The sequence below is a fragment of the Sander vitreus genome, chromosome 19 (assembly GCF_031162955.1).
Source record: "Sander vitreus isolate 19-12246 chromosome 19, sanVit1, whole genome shotgun sequence".
Classification (NCBI taxonomy): Eukaryota; Metazoa; Chordata; class Actinopteri; order Perciformes; family Percidae; genus Sander; species Sander vitreus.
This window is the reverse complement of record NC_135873.1, coordinates 18,846,115-18,860,113: the sequence shown is the minus strand read 5'-3', so window position 1 is coordinate 18,860,113 and position 13,999 is coordinate 18,846,115. Positions and strand designations below refer to the sequence as shown.

The 13,999-nt window shown below is 42.6% G+C and overlaps 1 protein-coding gene across 2 annotated transcripts in view; it reads right to left on the bottom strand.

The window, feature by feature from the left end:
• The window catches only part of focad (focadhesin), a 79,266-nt gene that overhangs the window by 29,053 nt on the left and 36,214 nt on the right, over positions 1-13,999 (bottom strand). For both annotated transcript variants that reach the window (XM_078275515.1, XM_078275514.1), the window contains 7 exons: positions 4,936-5,040; positions 4,624-4,725; positions 4,375-4,502; positions 3,910-4,036; positions 3,686-3,820; positions 2,857-2,907; positions 2,282-2,365 (listed from right to left, as the gene is read on the bottom strand). In XM_078275515.1, the coding sequence (XP_078131641.1) occupies positions 2,282-2,365; positions 2,857-2,907; positions 3,686-3,820; positions 3,910-4,036; positions 4,375-4,502; positions 4,624-4,725; positions 4,936-5,040 (732 nt within the window). The remainder of the gene's footprint in view (positions 1-2,281; positions 2,366-2,856; positions 2,908-3,685; positions 3,821-3,909; positions 4,037-4,374; positions 4,503-4,623; positions 4,726-4,935; positions 5,041-13,999) is intronic.

Below are 13,999 nucleotides of genomic sequence, written 5' to 3'. Positions count from 1 at the left end.
ACGGTGTGGATCTTCTCACAGGCAGTGGCTGCGTCCGCTCTCGGAGGGATGTAAACACAGACGGTAATTACGTGACTGAACTCCCTCGGCCGATAATATGGCCGCAGGCTAACAGCTAACAGCTTGAGGTCCTGGCAACATGAGGCTGTCTTTACGGAGATATGTCCTGGGTTACACCAGTGGTTGTTGACATACATGATGAGTTCCCCCACCTTTGCTTTTTCCGCTCGCTTTTGTGTCTCTGTCGGCTCTCACGGCAGTGAATCCCAGCAGGTCAACGTTAGCATCCGGTACAAGGTGGTTTAGCCAACTATTCTACAAACAGATCACTGAAGTGTAACCCGGTGGTTCTAAAGCTTAACAAACTGCTTCCAATATTTCCAATAATATAGTTTTTCATTTTAATTCCATTTAAGTGTATTCAGTTTAATCTGAAGTTTTGTATTTTTATAATATACATGTTTAAACAAATGCTGAGAAGGTCACATCATGGAATTACCCTATATCCAACATTTGAAGGAAGAATCAGACCAAAGTATTGGACAAATAAAATATTCTTCTGGTTGTGCTAGATGAGATGCCAGGTGATTAATAAATGGTAAACTGACTGCATTTATAGGTTCTTTTTAGTCTTAGTAATACTTACAGGCCTTTTGGCAGCATTCACACACTGGTGGCAGCAGCCATTATCCAAATTTCCACCAGTTTAACATTCAGGCACATTCACAATTTCTCAATTGGGTTCACCCTGCCCAAGGACACTTCCACATGTAGACTGCTGCCTGCAGGGGCCAGGGATTGAACACCCGCTCTACCTCCTGAGTCACCAGGGCCATCTCTAAAACTAAGCTAAACACTAAGGGCCCTATCTTGCACCCAGCGCAGCGCAAAGCCCAACACAAGTGTCTTTGCTAGTTTAAGACCGACGCAGTTGTCAATTTCCTGTCCAGCGCCCACGTCGTTTAAATAGCAAAAGCACCTGCGCCCATCTGTGCGCCCATGGGCATGCTGGTCTTACAGAGAGGTGTGTTCAGGTGCATTCTTGGTGTATTGCTATGTTGAGGCAGCGGAAAGTGATCGTGCCATTGACCAACAAAAACCTGGTCTAAAGTCAATAACGCAATATTTCATTGTTATTTTAACAACAGATTAGTAAAATGTGCCTAGGCTCGTGCACAGCGTGCACACACTATGCTTGTTACACACACAGGGCAGCAGCACACAAACATGTAGAAGATTAAAAAGAAAAATATTACAATGTGAAATAGTATTATGATATGATCTGCTTGCGTGCTTTCACTTCACGTTCGAGCATATCAGTTTCTTCTCCTGAACATTTCTCCTTCCTGCTTAGCAAATTCCTCCATCATAATTGCAATGCACCAAGGAACAAACACGCCTGGCTTTTAAAGGGAATGGGAGATAACACTCTGATTGGTTTATTGCATGTTACACCCAAAACACTCCTATGAATTAATGAAGACACTAAGTACAACCCTTTTGAACCATGTGCCTGGAGCAAGGATCCTTTATTCTGTCGTTTAACTAGCAAAAGTGGATTCGTACACGCCCTAAATGCACCTGCACCAGGCGCTTAAAATAGGGCCCTAAGATGCAACCACAACTCACAACAGCACGAGTTGTGTGTTATATGGATATGCAAGCTTTACATATGTTAAGACCAACATGACATGAGTAGAAAAAAAGACATTTGAATAGTTAGATAAAGAATATATATTGTAATACCTTTCAAGACCTGCCCTTAGATAATTATTTGTAAAACTTCTTTCTCTGCAGATACCCTGTTAAAAACATTTTACTGTTATATTGAAGGTTTTCATATCATATGCCACTAGGGCTGCACAATATATTGTTTTTTTTTACCGTCGTCGCAATATCAACTAACGCAATATACATATCGCGAAAGGCTGCAACATATCGCGAAAGACACTCAAACTGCAAATTAAAATGTAACTGTCATTCTTTTTTAAGTGGTTTCTTTTATGTTTAATTCAATGTTCAATTTGTTCAATAAAAGAATGTTAGAAATTATTTCCTTTTATTTTAAAAGAATACTGAAAGCAGCAGAAAGGCAGAACTGAGTACATTTTAATATCAGTTTATTTATCGCAAAAAAATATCGTTATCGCCATATTCAACATCACATATTTTCCTCATATAATGCAGCCCTATATGCTACATATGCATGTGCATCCTCGGATTTTATTCAATTTGATTGTATTCAATGTGGAATGTCAAGTTATAGACAGGACCCACTTACCGCCTCAGGAAGAAGATTTATGGTGTGGACCGCTTCAGGAAAATCTGCCAAAGCCCTGTAACCACAGCTGGCCATCTCCACATCCTGTTACAGCAAACACACATACACCTTCTTTTTCACGCTTTGTACAAAGACGACTCAACATTGTAAATATAAGCACACTGTAGGAGATGCAGACACTGTTTTTACACAGATGACTATCTGACTAAGGTTTGAGCAGAACAAACAAACAAAACAAAAAAACACTGAATCTGCAATGCTGAATAATTGGTAACTACAAGCAACTCATTTCATGTTACACATCAACATTTGATCTGTTGGTAATATAAAAATACCAATTGGAGCAGCTTTAACAATGTACAGTTCTTGTACAGTACCCAAAACTCCTCCCCAGTCACACACACACAGTACACGTGTCTCTCTCACACACACACACACACACACACACACACACACACAGTACACGTGTCTTACACACACAAAAACACATGCACCCACTACACGTCACACACACACACACACACACACACACACACACACACACACACACACACACACACATACATTACACAGACCTTGCTCACAGCATAATTCCAGAGAAAGCTGACCACCACCTCCGTCAGTTTCTGGAAAAAAGAAGGGAAACTAACTAGGTGCTTATGTTATAATACTGTTATAAATCAGCTCTAGTTCAAGATTTTGGGAAATATGCTTATTTCTTTATAAGATCAATATCGTCATTCTCATGTCTGTGTCATATACAGAGCTGGAGTCAGGATGTGGTTAGCCTAGCTTAGCATAAAGACTGGAAGTAGGGGGAATAGGTAGCCTGGCTCTGTCTAAAGTTCAAAAATACACTTCCCAAATCTCTAAAGCTTACTGATTAACATGCTGTGTCTTGTTTGTGGGAGTTGCATGCTGGAACTACATATTTCTTGATGAACAACGGTGTATCCACCAGGCCACTAGCTGAACCGGGGTTAATCTGATACACAGTGGGTAAGCACAGGTTTAGGTCTCTGTTCAGGCACAATGGTACCAAAGCTGACAACTTCACTGTGACAACAAGACTTCGGGAAGCTGCACAGTCACTGCACCCGGCTGCTGTTCACTAAGACATTGTTACAGGAAACCAGAGATTTTTACATTTTTGTTTGAGTAAATATTCAGATAACATATTCAACATGTTAATCAGTGATCTTTAGAGCTGTTGGTAGGGTTAATTCTGAACTTTACACAGAGCCAGGCTAGCTATGCTAAGCTAGGCTAACCACATCCTGACTTCGATCAGAAGCTTATTTGGTATTACTTCTTACAATTTTCAAATTATATATTTCTTTCTGACGTCCACACAGATAGGAAGACACAAAAACACCTAAACAAAGACATCATCAGATCAGACACCTCATATTCTTCTGACTTGGCAGTGAGCTGGGGAACGAGAGCCAGAAGTTCAGCGATGACTCGGACCATCAGTGGACGCGAGTCACAGCTCAGCTCAGGGCCTAGACTTCTCCACGTTGACACGATGTCCACTACCTGCAAAACAAGCCTCGCAAAACTCAGGGGCTACACATGCAGGAAATCTTGGCTACGTGTGTGTGTGTGTGTGTGTGAGAGAGAGATACCTCTGCCCGGCACAGCTCCTGTAGTCCTTGCAGGGCGAGAGCAGCAGGGGTTGCCATGTCTGGTCTGGTGCACTGGTTCAGAGTGAGTGTAATGGCAGCCAACATGTCGCCTCCATGCTGGTACGGCCTGACACACACACGCACACGCACACACACACACACACACACACACACACACACACACACACACTTCTATGATACATGATGTAAAATCCCTGGAGCTGTGGCATTTTCACTTACAAAATATGAATGTAATTTAAATGGCCAAAGTCTAAGCATCAGACAGATGTCAGTCCCTATTGTATTCAGCCAGTCAGAGCCTAATGCCATGCCTCTCTTAGGTCTAGTGTATGTGTATGTGTGTGTGTGTGTGTGTGTGTGTGTGTGTGTGTGTGTGTGTGTGTGTGTGTGTGTGTGTGTGTGTGTGTGTGTGCGTGTGCGTGTGTGTGTGTGTGTTGCTCTGACCTCTCCCTGCAGACGTCCCTGAGGCAGGCGGCCCGGGCCAGGATCTGCTCCCACTGGAAGTCCCTCCCCACCACCACCCTGCTGTCCTGCTGGCCCAGCAGACGCTGCAGCTCCGGGTACACTCGGTCCTTACAGGAAGGAACAAAGTCAGTTGGGAGGAAGAGGAGGGCAAGAATAAAATACAGGGAAAATATTAAAGAAGGCCTAGGTGTATGAATATGATGATGAGCATTTCTTATGATCCCAGACCTGTTTCTTCCACAGAGCGGTCATGAGACGCAGTGCCACTGCTCTCAGCTTTGGGGCGCTGGCCAGCATGTGGAGAGTCTGTAGCACCATGGGGACACAGAGCTGCAACAGTAAAGCACAAGGCGGGTGCTAATGGTTAAGGTCTGTTGAAATGAGCTCTCTGGATATTCTCACAGTCCTCTGCACGTACACAGACTTCTTTATATTCACAATATGAATTAAGCCTCAGAGAGGATGATTTGAAATAATGGAGGTATACACAACAGAAGTGTGACGTGCAGTGCTTTGTCTTTGATAGAAGGGTCTCAGTACCTTGTGAGTCCCGAGGTTGGGCAGGCAGTTCAGCACTGCGTGAGCCAGCGCTGGATTATTTTCCTTTCCCAGTTTGAACAACAGAACAGGAAGAAGGGAAGGGACCTGCAGACACAAGTAAGTTTGAATGAAGGAAACACCCAAGGGTAACAATGAGTCCTAACTGGCCTACACAGGACTTGGAAAGAAAAGAGTTTTGTCTACTTTCTTAACTTAGGAAGTCCCTGCTATCTGTGCTGATTTGTAGGTGTCCCAGCCTGGTAGGAGTCACCAGGAGGTGGTGCCCAGGCAGAGATATTCCACAGGAGGGGAGATGTTGACAATGACAATAAGCTTTCTAAAAACCGGATCATATTTGAGACTGACTATGTGTTGGATGCAGAGAAGAACATGTGCTGTTCCTGCAGAAATGTCCCAGCACATCCTTTCATTTAAAGCTTGATGGATACCGATCAGCCCAAGAGTCAGAGAGGGGGATAAAGGAGGATGCAGGGTTCACAGTTTATCAGTCCATTTAGTGCCAAGTTCAAAAATAGGAACTAATCAGGATCCTTGGATGCATGCAGTCACAGCTCTGCACTGTGACAGCCTGGAATTAACATACAGCACTTCCTGCTGCCCTGCACCTTGGCTGTTGCATAGCAACCACTTCACCTGCTGAAGAGGAAGAGGGATGGGCAGAGGAGAAGGAAATGGAGTTTTTCCTTCAAGTTGAATCCCCGAAAGCTCTGGAGTTGACTAGGGCTGTTTGTTCTGTAATTCCCATGGCAATAAGTAAAAGGTTATCAAGGTTCAAGTTTACTGCCAAAAAGCATATGCACTCAAACATGAGAAATGTGAAACAACAGGAGGGCTATTTTTTTATTTTCATTAAAAAGAATAGTTTTACCCAAAAAGGGCAAAGATCTTACGGATTGCTCCAATTTCAGGCCCATCAGCCTAATCGGGACTGATATTAAACTTTATTCCAAAGTCTCTCCGCCTAGAGTGCTTTATCGAGAAGCTAGTCCACCCCGACCAATCAGGTTTTATACCAAAGCGTCATGCTGCAGACAATGTACGCAGACTATTTCATGTAATAGAAGAAGCCAAAAACCTCCCAACAAAAGCAGCAGTTTTATCAGTGGACGCGGAAAAGGCTTTCGACCGCCTAGAGTGGAATTACTTGTGGCAAGTAATGGAGAGGCTTGGTTTGGGGCCCAAATTCATTGACATGGTGCGTAGTTTATATGCGAACCCCACGGCCATAGTCTCAACCAGCGGGGCTTGTAACAGGGATGCCCACTTCCCCCCATGCTGTTTGCAATCTCTCTTGAACCGTTAGCCCAAGCCATAAGGCAAAATAAAATCTGTAATGTCCAGATTAAATCCAATAGTAGCTCAATATCATTATTTGCAGATGATATTGTGTTGTACATCTCTGATCTTGAGGACTATATCCCAAAAATTCTTAAGATCTTCAACGAATTAAAATAAATAAAATTAACTGGAATAAATCTAATCTTCTTTTATTGAACAACAGGCATGTGACATCAGCCATTAGTGTTACAATACCAACCCAAAGCAAAATTACATATTTGGGCATCACCATACACGCGTCGCTACAGCGAGTTGTCCAGGACAACTATGAAACTATATTAAGTAGTGTTCAAAGGGATCTGAACAATTGGTCTGCACTGCCGGCATCGCTACGGTCCAGGATTGCTGTTGTTAAAATGAACATAGTTCCTCGTGTGAATTTCTTAAATACAATGATCCCCCTACCCCCACCAATACATTTCTGGAAGAAATTTGATACCTTTATTCGGCAGTATATTTGGAATAATAAACTAAATAGGCTAAAATATTATACCCTGCAATGTACCACAAACACAGGAGGCTTGGCCCTCCCTAACCCTAAAGTGTATCACAGAGCCTTTCAGCTACGGGCCCTCAGAGTGTGGATGGACCCCTCATCTACAATTCCATGGAGAGAAATAGAGCAAAACCTCACTGGAAATCTAAGACTGCAAGAGGCCTTTGCAGGTGTGTGTCCAAAAAAGTGTATGCTGGCCCATGACCCTATTATCACCAACACACTGACCAACTTTAAACAGGTGGAGGAGCAACTATGCTACACCAATAAGTGGCATTTGAATACCCCATTATGGCACAATGCACACTTACTGTCTGGTAACAAACCCTTTGCTTTTAAGCAGTGGAATGAATGAGGTATTTATACTTTAGACCAGCTATTCAATGAGAAAGATATGTTGAGTTTTGAAGACCTGAGAGCTAGTTTTGAGGTCCCCAGGACATCTTTCTACTTATATCTGAACTTAAGATCAGCCCTAAAATGTTACGGAGTGCCATGGGGAAACAGTCTTGAGGCGCACCCAGTCATTAAATGGTTTGTTGATTTTCCTGGGAGAGGATTAGTGTCCAGGATTTATGCTAAACTGATGCAATTATCCATAGGAGAACTCCCAATAGTAAAGAAATGGGAACGAGAGCTGTGCCCCGAGGAGAACGCAATTAATTGCGAGACAGTTTGGGACAACATTTTCCACTGTTCCAAGAACCCAAATCACCAGTATATCCACTTCAACATAATATATAGGACATATTGGACTCCTCAGAAGAGATACGTCTCGAAAGCCATTCCCACTCCCTATTGTACATTCTGTCAACCTGAACAAACTGGAACTTTCTTGCATATGGTCTGGGAGTGTGAACAGGTACATGAGTTCTGGCATAAAACAACATCAATAATATCTGATGTGATAGGATATCTAATCCCTAATGACCCGATAGTTTTGTTACTTAATGATAACTCTAAATTACACCTGCATGAGAGACAGAGGAGGATTTGGCTAGCTGGCTCAACTGCAACCAAGAAAATGATAGCTCAGCACTGGCAGGTAGCATCTCCAGACCGACGTGACAAAAAGTTATCCAAAGAATTTTTATTTAGGATAAAAATTGCGCATATTACGCACAAACAAATTTGTGTAGCTAAGTATGAAAACACCAACATTGCCATATCTCGACCAAAATAAATGCTATCAATGCAAAACTTAAGATTCTTGTTTGCCATGACACTCTAGAGCAGTGGTTCCCAACCTTTTTTCCTTGGCGCCCCCCCTACTTATGTCTAAGAAAAGCTGAGCCCCCCCCTCCGAAACCGAAGTTGAGGTAACTCTCGAGAGTTACCTCAACTTAGAGCCTTACTTTCTTTTTTGATACAGAGGAGTTATCAGCACTTTAGTGATGCCGTGGCGGCAGGAAAAATGAGGATGATAGCAGTTGGCAGCTGACTGATGACAGCAAGGGCCACAGGTTAAGAGGTCCCGGAGGTTTGGCCTACTAAGTAGCCTGCATACAATTTTAAGCGAGAACTAAAATATATAGTTTTTATACAGACTGTTGTATACATTATATATTCTAGTGTATTATCATAATTTGTTTAATGTGCAAATATTTTTTTTTTTTACCTCAACCTCAAACCAGATAAAGACTTGCGCACCCCCTGTGATCTTTGCCGCCCCCCTGAGGGGTCCCCAGACTCCAGGTTGGGAACCACTGCTCTAGAGGGGCCCCACACATTTTACGAAAATTGGGCACTAGGGTATATATAGCAAGTACATCAAGTTTATATCTCATGAACGGCTCATCCGATGTTTACAAAATTTGATGGGTACTATCTAGGGCCACTCCTGAGGCCAACCCTACAGTGGGATACTGATTGATCAAAGTGAGCGTGGCCTATGGGACCCACATTTGGATTCACCACTTACACTAATGTGAACAACTTTAAATGTACAGGGTAGATGTACAATGGGTCTTGGACCTCACCTACCAAAAATTACACATGTTGCACTAGGTGTCGCTATAATTATGTCAAAACGTGTTTTTGCCTATAACTCCCACATTACACATCGCACATTAGAAAACCTTACATCCACGTGTTCCTTGAATCAAGGTGAATCACATGATATAGGCCCCGCCCATTTCCGCTAAGGAGTTTTTTTTCGCAATATCGTGCAATGGACAAAACCAACTTTTTCGAACTCGTCCTAGGCCATGCAACCGATCTGCACGAAACCTGGTACATAGCATCTCCAGATGGACCTGACCAAAAGTTATTAAAAGAATTTTGCTACGTTAATGTAGCGCATTTGACGACCAAACAAATTTCCCTAGCTAGCTACCACACACATATCATATCTCGGCCAAATTAAATGTTATCAGCAAAGAACTTGAGACCATTGTTCAACATCCCACTACAATGCTCTGTACCAAATCTGCCAAAGATCGGCCATTAGGGGGTGCGATAATCAACGTTTATTTGTTTTGGCCAATAACTCAATGCATTTAAATGGGAAATTTGCAATTGCAATATCTCTGCCAGAGTAAATGCTATCAACACAAAATTTGTGACGCTTGTTCGGCATGCTGCTCTGAGGCTTTTTACCAAATTTGGTAAAGATCGGCCATTAGGGGGTGCTATAGTCAACGTAGACCAGGTGATATACGGCTCTAAACGGTGATATACGGCTCTAAACGTCACTTATGATTAATAACTTAATACCTTTATAATTATAACTAGTAGAAACATACAGTCTTTTCGAACAGTCGCCGCGTTCTGCTGATGTCTTTGTTGTCTTCCTAGCCCTTACAGAAGGTTTTGTATCCAGCCTAGAAGCCCAGAGTTTTTTGCGGTCTTTGTGCCATTAATCCATACTGTTACATCCAAGATTGATACACTGTATGTAAGAAATGTAAATAGTTTGTCCTGTATATGAGTTATAATGTTCAATATGTTTATTTTTGCACTGGATGACTCCAAATATATAGAACTGTTTTAGACAACACAAATGCTTGTGTGGCATTGCTGTGTGTGTGATATCAATATATGTCTGTGAGATTCATGTTCCGTTTTATTTATTTATTTGTCTTTATGGTCCTACAACCTTTTTAACATTCAAGTGACCTCACTGCAGCACAAATATTCTAATAGCCCAGTTTTTCCTGAAAAAAAATTATGTTCATAGATTGACTGTGGACAACAGGGTTGATGTTTTACAAGCTTTTATAGAAAATAAAACCAGATGGACCAGAAATCCTTTAGGGCTCTGGGATATTTGCAATGGCAATGTACCGCAGACTTTGCGGCACACACCTCTCAATATTTCCTGACATTTGCCTCCCCACCGTTACGCTTTTGGTCCCACTTTTGCACGCTCCCCGGGTCGTTGTGGGCGACTGGTGTCAGGGGCGCCTGGCGCTGGGAGGCTTGGACCCCGTCACAACTGCTTGCAGTTCTAGTTAGGGCCCGAGCACGAAAGTGCGAAGGAACCTATTGTTTTTGTAAGGATTATTATTCTGCGACGTCACTCGCATTTTTGAAGGAAAACTCACAAAAATGTGCACACGTCAGACCTGGCAAAAACTACAAAGTTATGTAGTGATTGGACTTGAGCGTTGTCAGGGGGCTCCATAGCGCCCTCTAACGAGCTTCGGCCATCTTGGTTTTCGTGCGAAATTCTTCATTTTACGAACAGGTGTTTGAGGACTTTAGGATGCACGAAAACTCTCGAAGTTGTGCAGCCATGTGCAGAATAGAAAATTCTTTGATCTGAGTTCACATTTAGGCTTGAGAGTGGTATGGTTGCTCTATAGCGCCCCCTAATTGGTTTTAGCCCTTGGGCACATTTTTGACGGCCTCAATATATACGAAAACTCACAAAAAAAATGTTTTAAAGATTATTTTTTGGGGCTTTTCCCTTTATTATAGAGTGACAGTGGATATACATGAAATGGGGAGAGAGATGGGGGATGACAAGCAGCACAGGGCAGAAGGCGCCGCTGCAGGACTCAGCCAACACGGGGCGCACGCTCTTACTGGGTGAGCTAGAGGAAAACTCACAAAAATTGGCGCCACATAAACACCTAGCTATGCGAGACTGTACAGCGATTTGGCCCATACCTGTAAGCGCCCCCTAAGGCGTGGAAAGGCTTAACTTGGACATAGTTGTTCCGATCTTCACCAGATTTAATACACATATTACTCTAATCATTGCGGACATATTTCCCATTTACCTTCATCAGCTCCGCCCAACCAGAAGGCGGCCATTATTAATTTATGCATTTTCATATGTTTTACATTGGTTCGAACTAGTCCTTGAAAACTTGAAAAAGTTGTTCCTCATGGCCGGTTTAGCATCTGTGCAAAACTTGCCGGCAATCGGCCATTAGATGGCGCTGCTTTAATTTATTTTCAATAATCGGCAAAATATCGATATATGGGAAACCTACTTTGTCTAACTGCTCCTGGGGCGTGAGTCCGATCGGCACGAAAACTTGCATATAGACCTTCATAGAGGAGGACCCTCATGACAAAAAGTTATCAAAAGAATTTTGATAGCTAAAACAAAGCGCAAGTTATGGAGGACCAACTTCCTGTAGGTGGGTGTCATAACAGGAACGGTTGTATCTTGGCAAAAGTTATTCCTATTTACATGAAACTTAGAATGTGTGGTCTAGATGATGATATTGCGTCCACCAGTAACACCAGGGGCAAGGGCCCGTCATCGCTGCGAAGGCCCTATTGAAACTGAAGGAATTACTATTATTACGGCAAATGAATTGCCTTTTTGAGGGGCTTAACATATTCAAAAACTCACCAAAATTGGTGGTCGCATCAATCCAGGTGAAAATTTACGTATTTTAAGGGATTCGGGAATAGGCGCATAAAAATGGCTCGCTAGCGCCCCCTACAGAACCCCTGCAGTACGTTTAACGTAGACTAACAAACTTGGTACACGTGTAGCATGTCAAGATGTACATGATGTAGGAAGTCCGCCATTTTGAATTGAAAGTTCAAAATTAGTGCGATTTTGGCCATTTCCACGTCGTACTTTAACGAACTCCTCCTAGAGATTTCATCCGATCAACTTCAAATTCGGTCTGTGCCATCTTAAGACATTAAAGATGAAAAGTTATTAAAAGCCATTTTGTGCGTTTCACCACCAAAACAGGAAGTGGGTGTAACTTGAGTGTACATTGTCCAACTGGCTCGAAACTTTTCATGATGCATAAGACTCTAACTCTGAGGACATTTACCAGGCAAAATTTACTCAAAGTCATAGTGCCACCTAGTGGCAACAGGAAGTAGGCCCAAAACTATACGTGCTATACTTTAACGAACTCCTCCTAGAGATTTCATCCGATGGACTTCAAATTTGTTCTGTACCATCAAAACACCTTAAAGATGAAAAGTTATTAAAAGAAACACTTTTCGTCAAACAGTGTGGGCGTGGCCTGGCGGCCATTTTGAGTGTTTAGAGATGAACAAAGAAGTTGTTGTAACTTGAGTGTACGTTGTCGTATCTGCCCGAAATTTCTCACGATTGACAAGGGTGAGAAATTTCGTGAGAAAAAATCGTGAGAAATTTCAACAATTTTCAACAACTTGACCAAAAGTTCAAAATTGACTTTTGGTCATAGCGCCCCCCGCTGGCAACAGGAAATGCGCCTTATATGACAAATATCATCCGATTTACATGAAACTTATAATGTGTGGTCTACATGTGATACTGAGCCGCCCCCTATACATTTAACCACGCCCACTTACTCAAGCCACGCCCCCTTTCATAACATTTGAACCATTTAAGGTACAGTCTTGTGTGAGGTGTCATTGAACTCAGCAGAGAGTTCCTTCTTCATTGGTGATGTTTGGCCCGCCCCTATGCTTAAGCCACGCCCCCTTTCATAACTGGTGACCCGTTTAAGGTAGACTCTTATCGAGATATCAATGAACTCAGCAGAGACTTCCTTATTCATTGGTCATGGTTTGTCCCACCCCCCTATGCTTAAGCTACGCCCCTTTCATAACTGATGACCCGTTTAAGGTAAAGTCTTATGTGAGGTATCAATGAACTCAGCAGAGACTTGCTTTTTTATTGGTAAAGGTTTGCACCGACCCCTATGCTTTGGCCACGCCCCCTTTCACAGCTAATGAACTGTAGGATGTAGAGTCTTGTGTGAGGTATCATTGAACTAAGCAGAGTCTTCCTTATTCATTGGTCATGGTTTGTCCCACCCCCCTATGCTTAAGCCACGCCCCTTTCATAACTGATGACCCGTTTAAGGTAAAGTCTTATGTGAGGTATCAATGAACTCAGCAGAGACTTGCTTTTTTATTGGTAAAGGTTTGCACCAACCCCTTTGCTTTGGCCACGCCCCCTTTCACAGCTAATGAACTGTAGGATGTAGAGTCTTGTGTGAGGTATCATTGAACTCAGCAGGGAGTTCCCTTTTCATTGGTGACGATTTGTGCCACGCAAATGCATGGTCGCAAGGAGCAGCGTCCGCCCGCCAGTTGGCCCATCCAACGCTGCTTGCAGCTTTAATTCAATTTGTGTTCATCTGTTCTATGCACCACCTGACACGTATTGTGGAATGTATTCTGTATGCCTGTATGATAAATGGTGCTAAAAATAATAAAAAATGTATCCCAACAAAAAAAAGAATAGCTTGTTTTTCATTTAAATGGCTGGAAGAGCTCAGTAATCAAATTGTCAAACCATATTTTACTTGCTTTTTGTGAGTTGATATAAAATGGAACTGATTGTGTTAAATGGGCACATGATGTTGTCTCTTATTGGTCGCGGGGGGCTGAATTAAACAGAATCAAAATCGTATTGTGGTAGACTTCGTGATATCAGCAAATATCGTATTGTTGTCCAAACAATCAATGTAATATCGTATCGTGATGAAAGTTGTGATATACACCCCTAGTGTTGACCTTAAACCACGAACGTCAATCAATAAAAGATTATTTGAATAAATCATGGATAAGTCCTTCCTCTGCACCACATTTGCATCCACACACAATGGTTAGTGTTGTTGTTACCCTCAGTTTAGTAACAAAGGAACAGTGCAAACCTAAAGGGCGTTCCAGGTGTTTGTTACTGTAGGCAGATGTGATACTGTGAGGAGGGAAATCCAATTGCATTCAAACATGCCAAAAACGTTCTACCATGGCATCAAACGGCTGGCGCGAGCGGCACTCTGGGAGCAA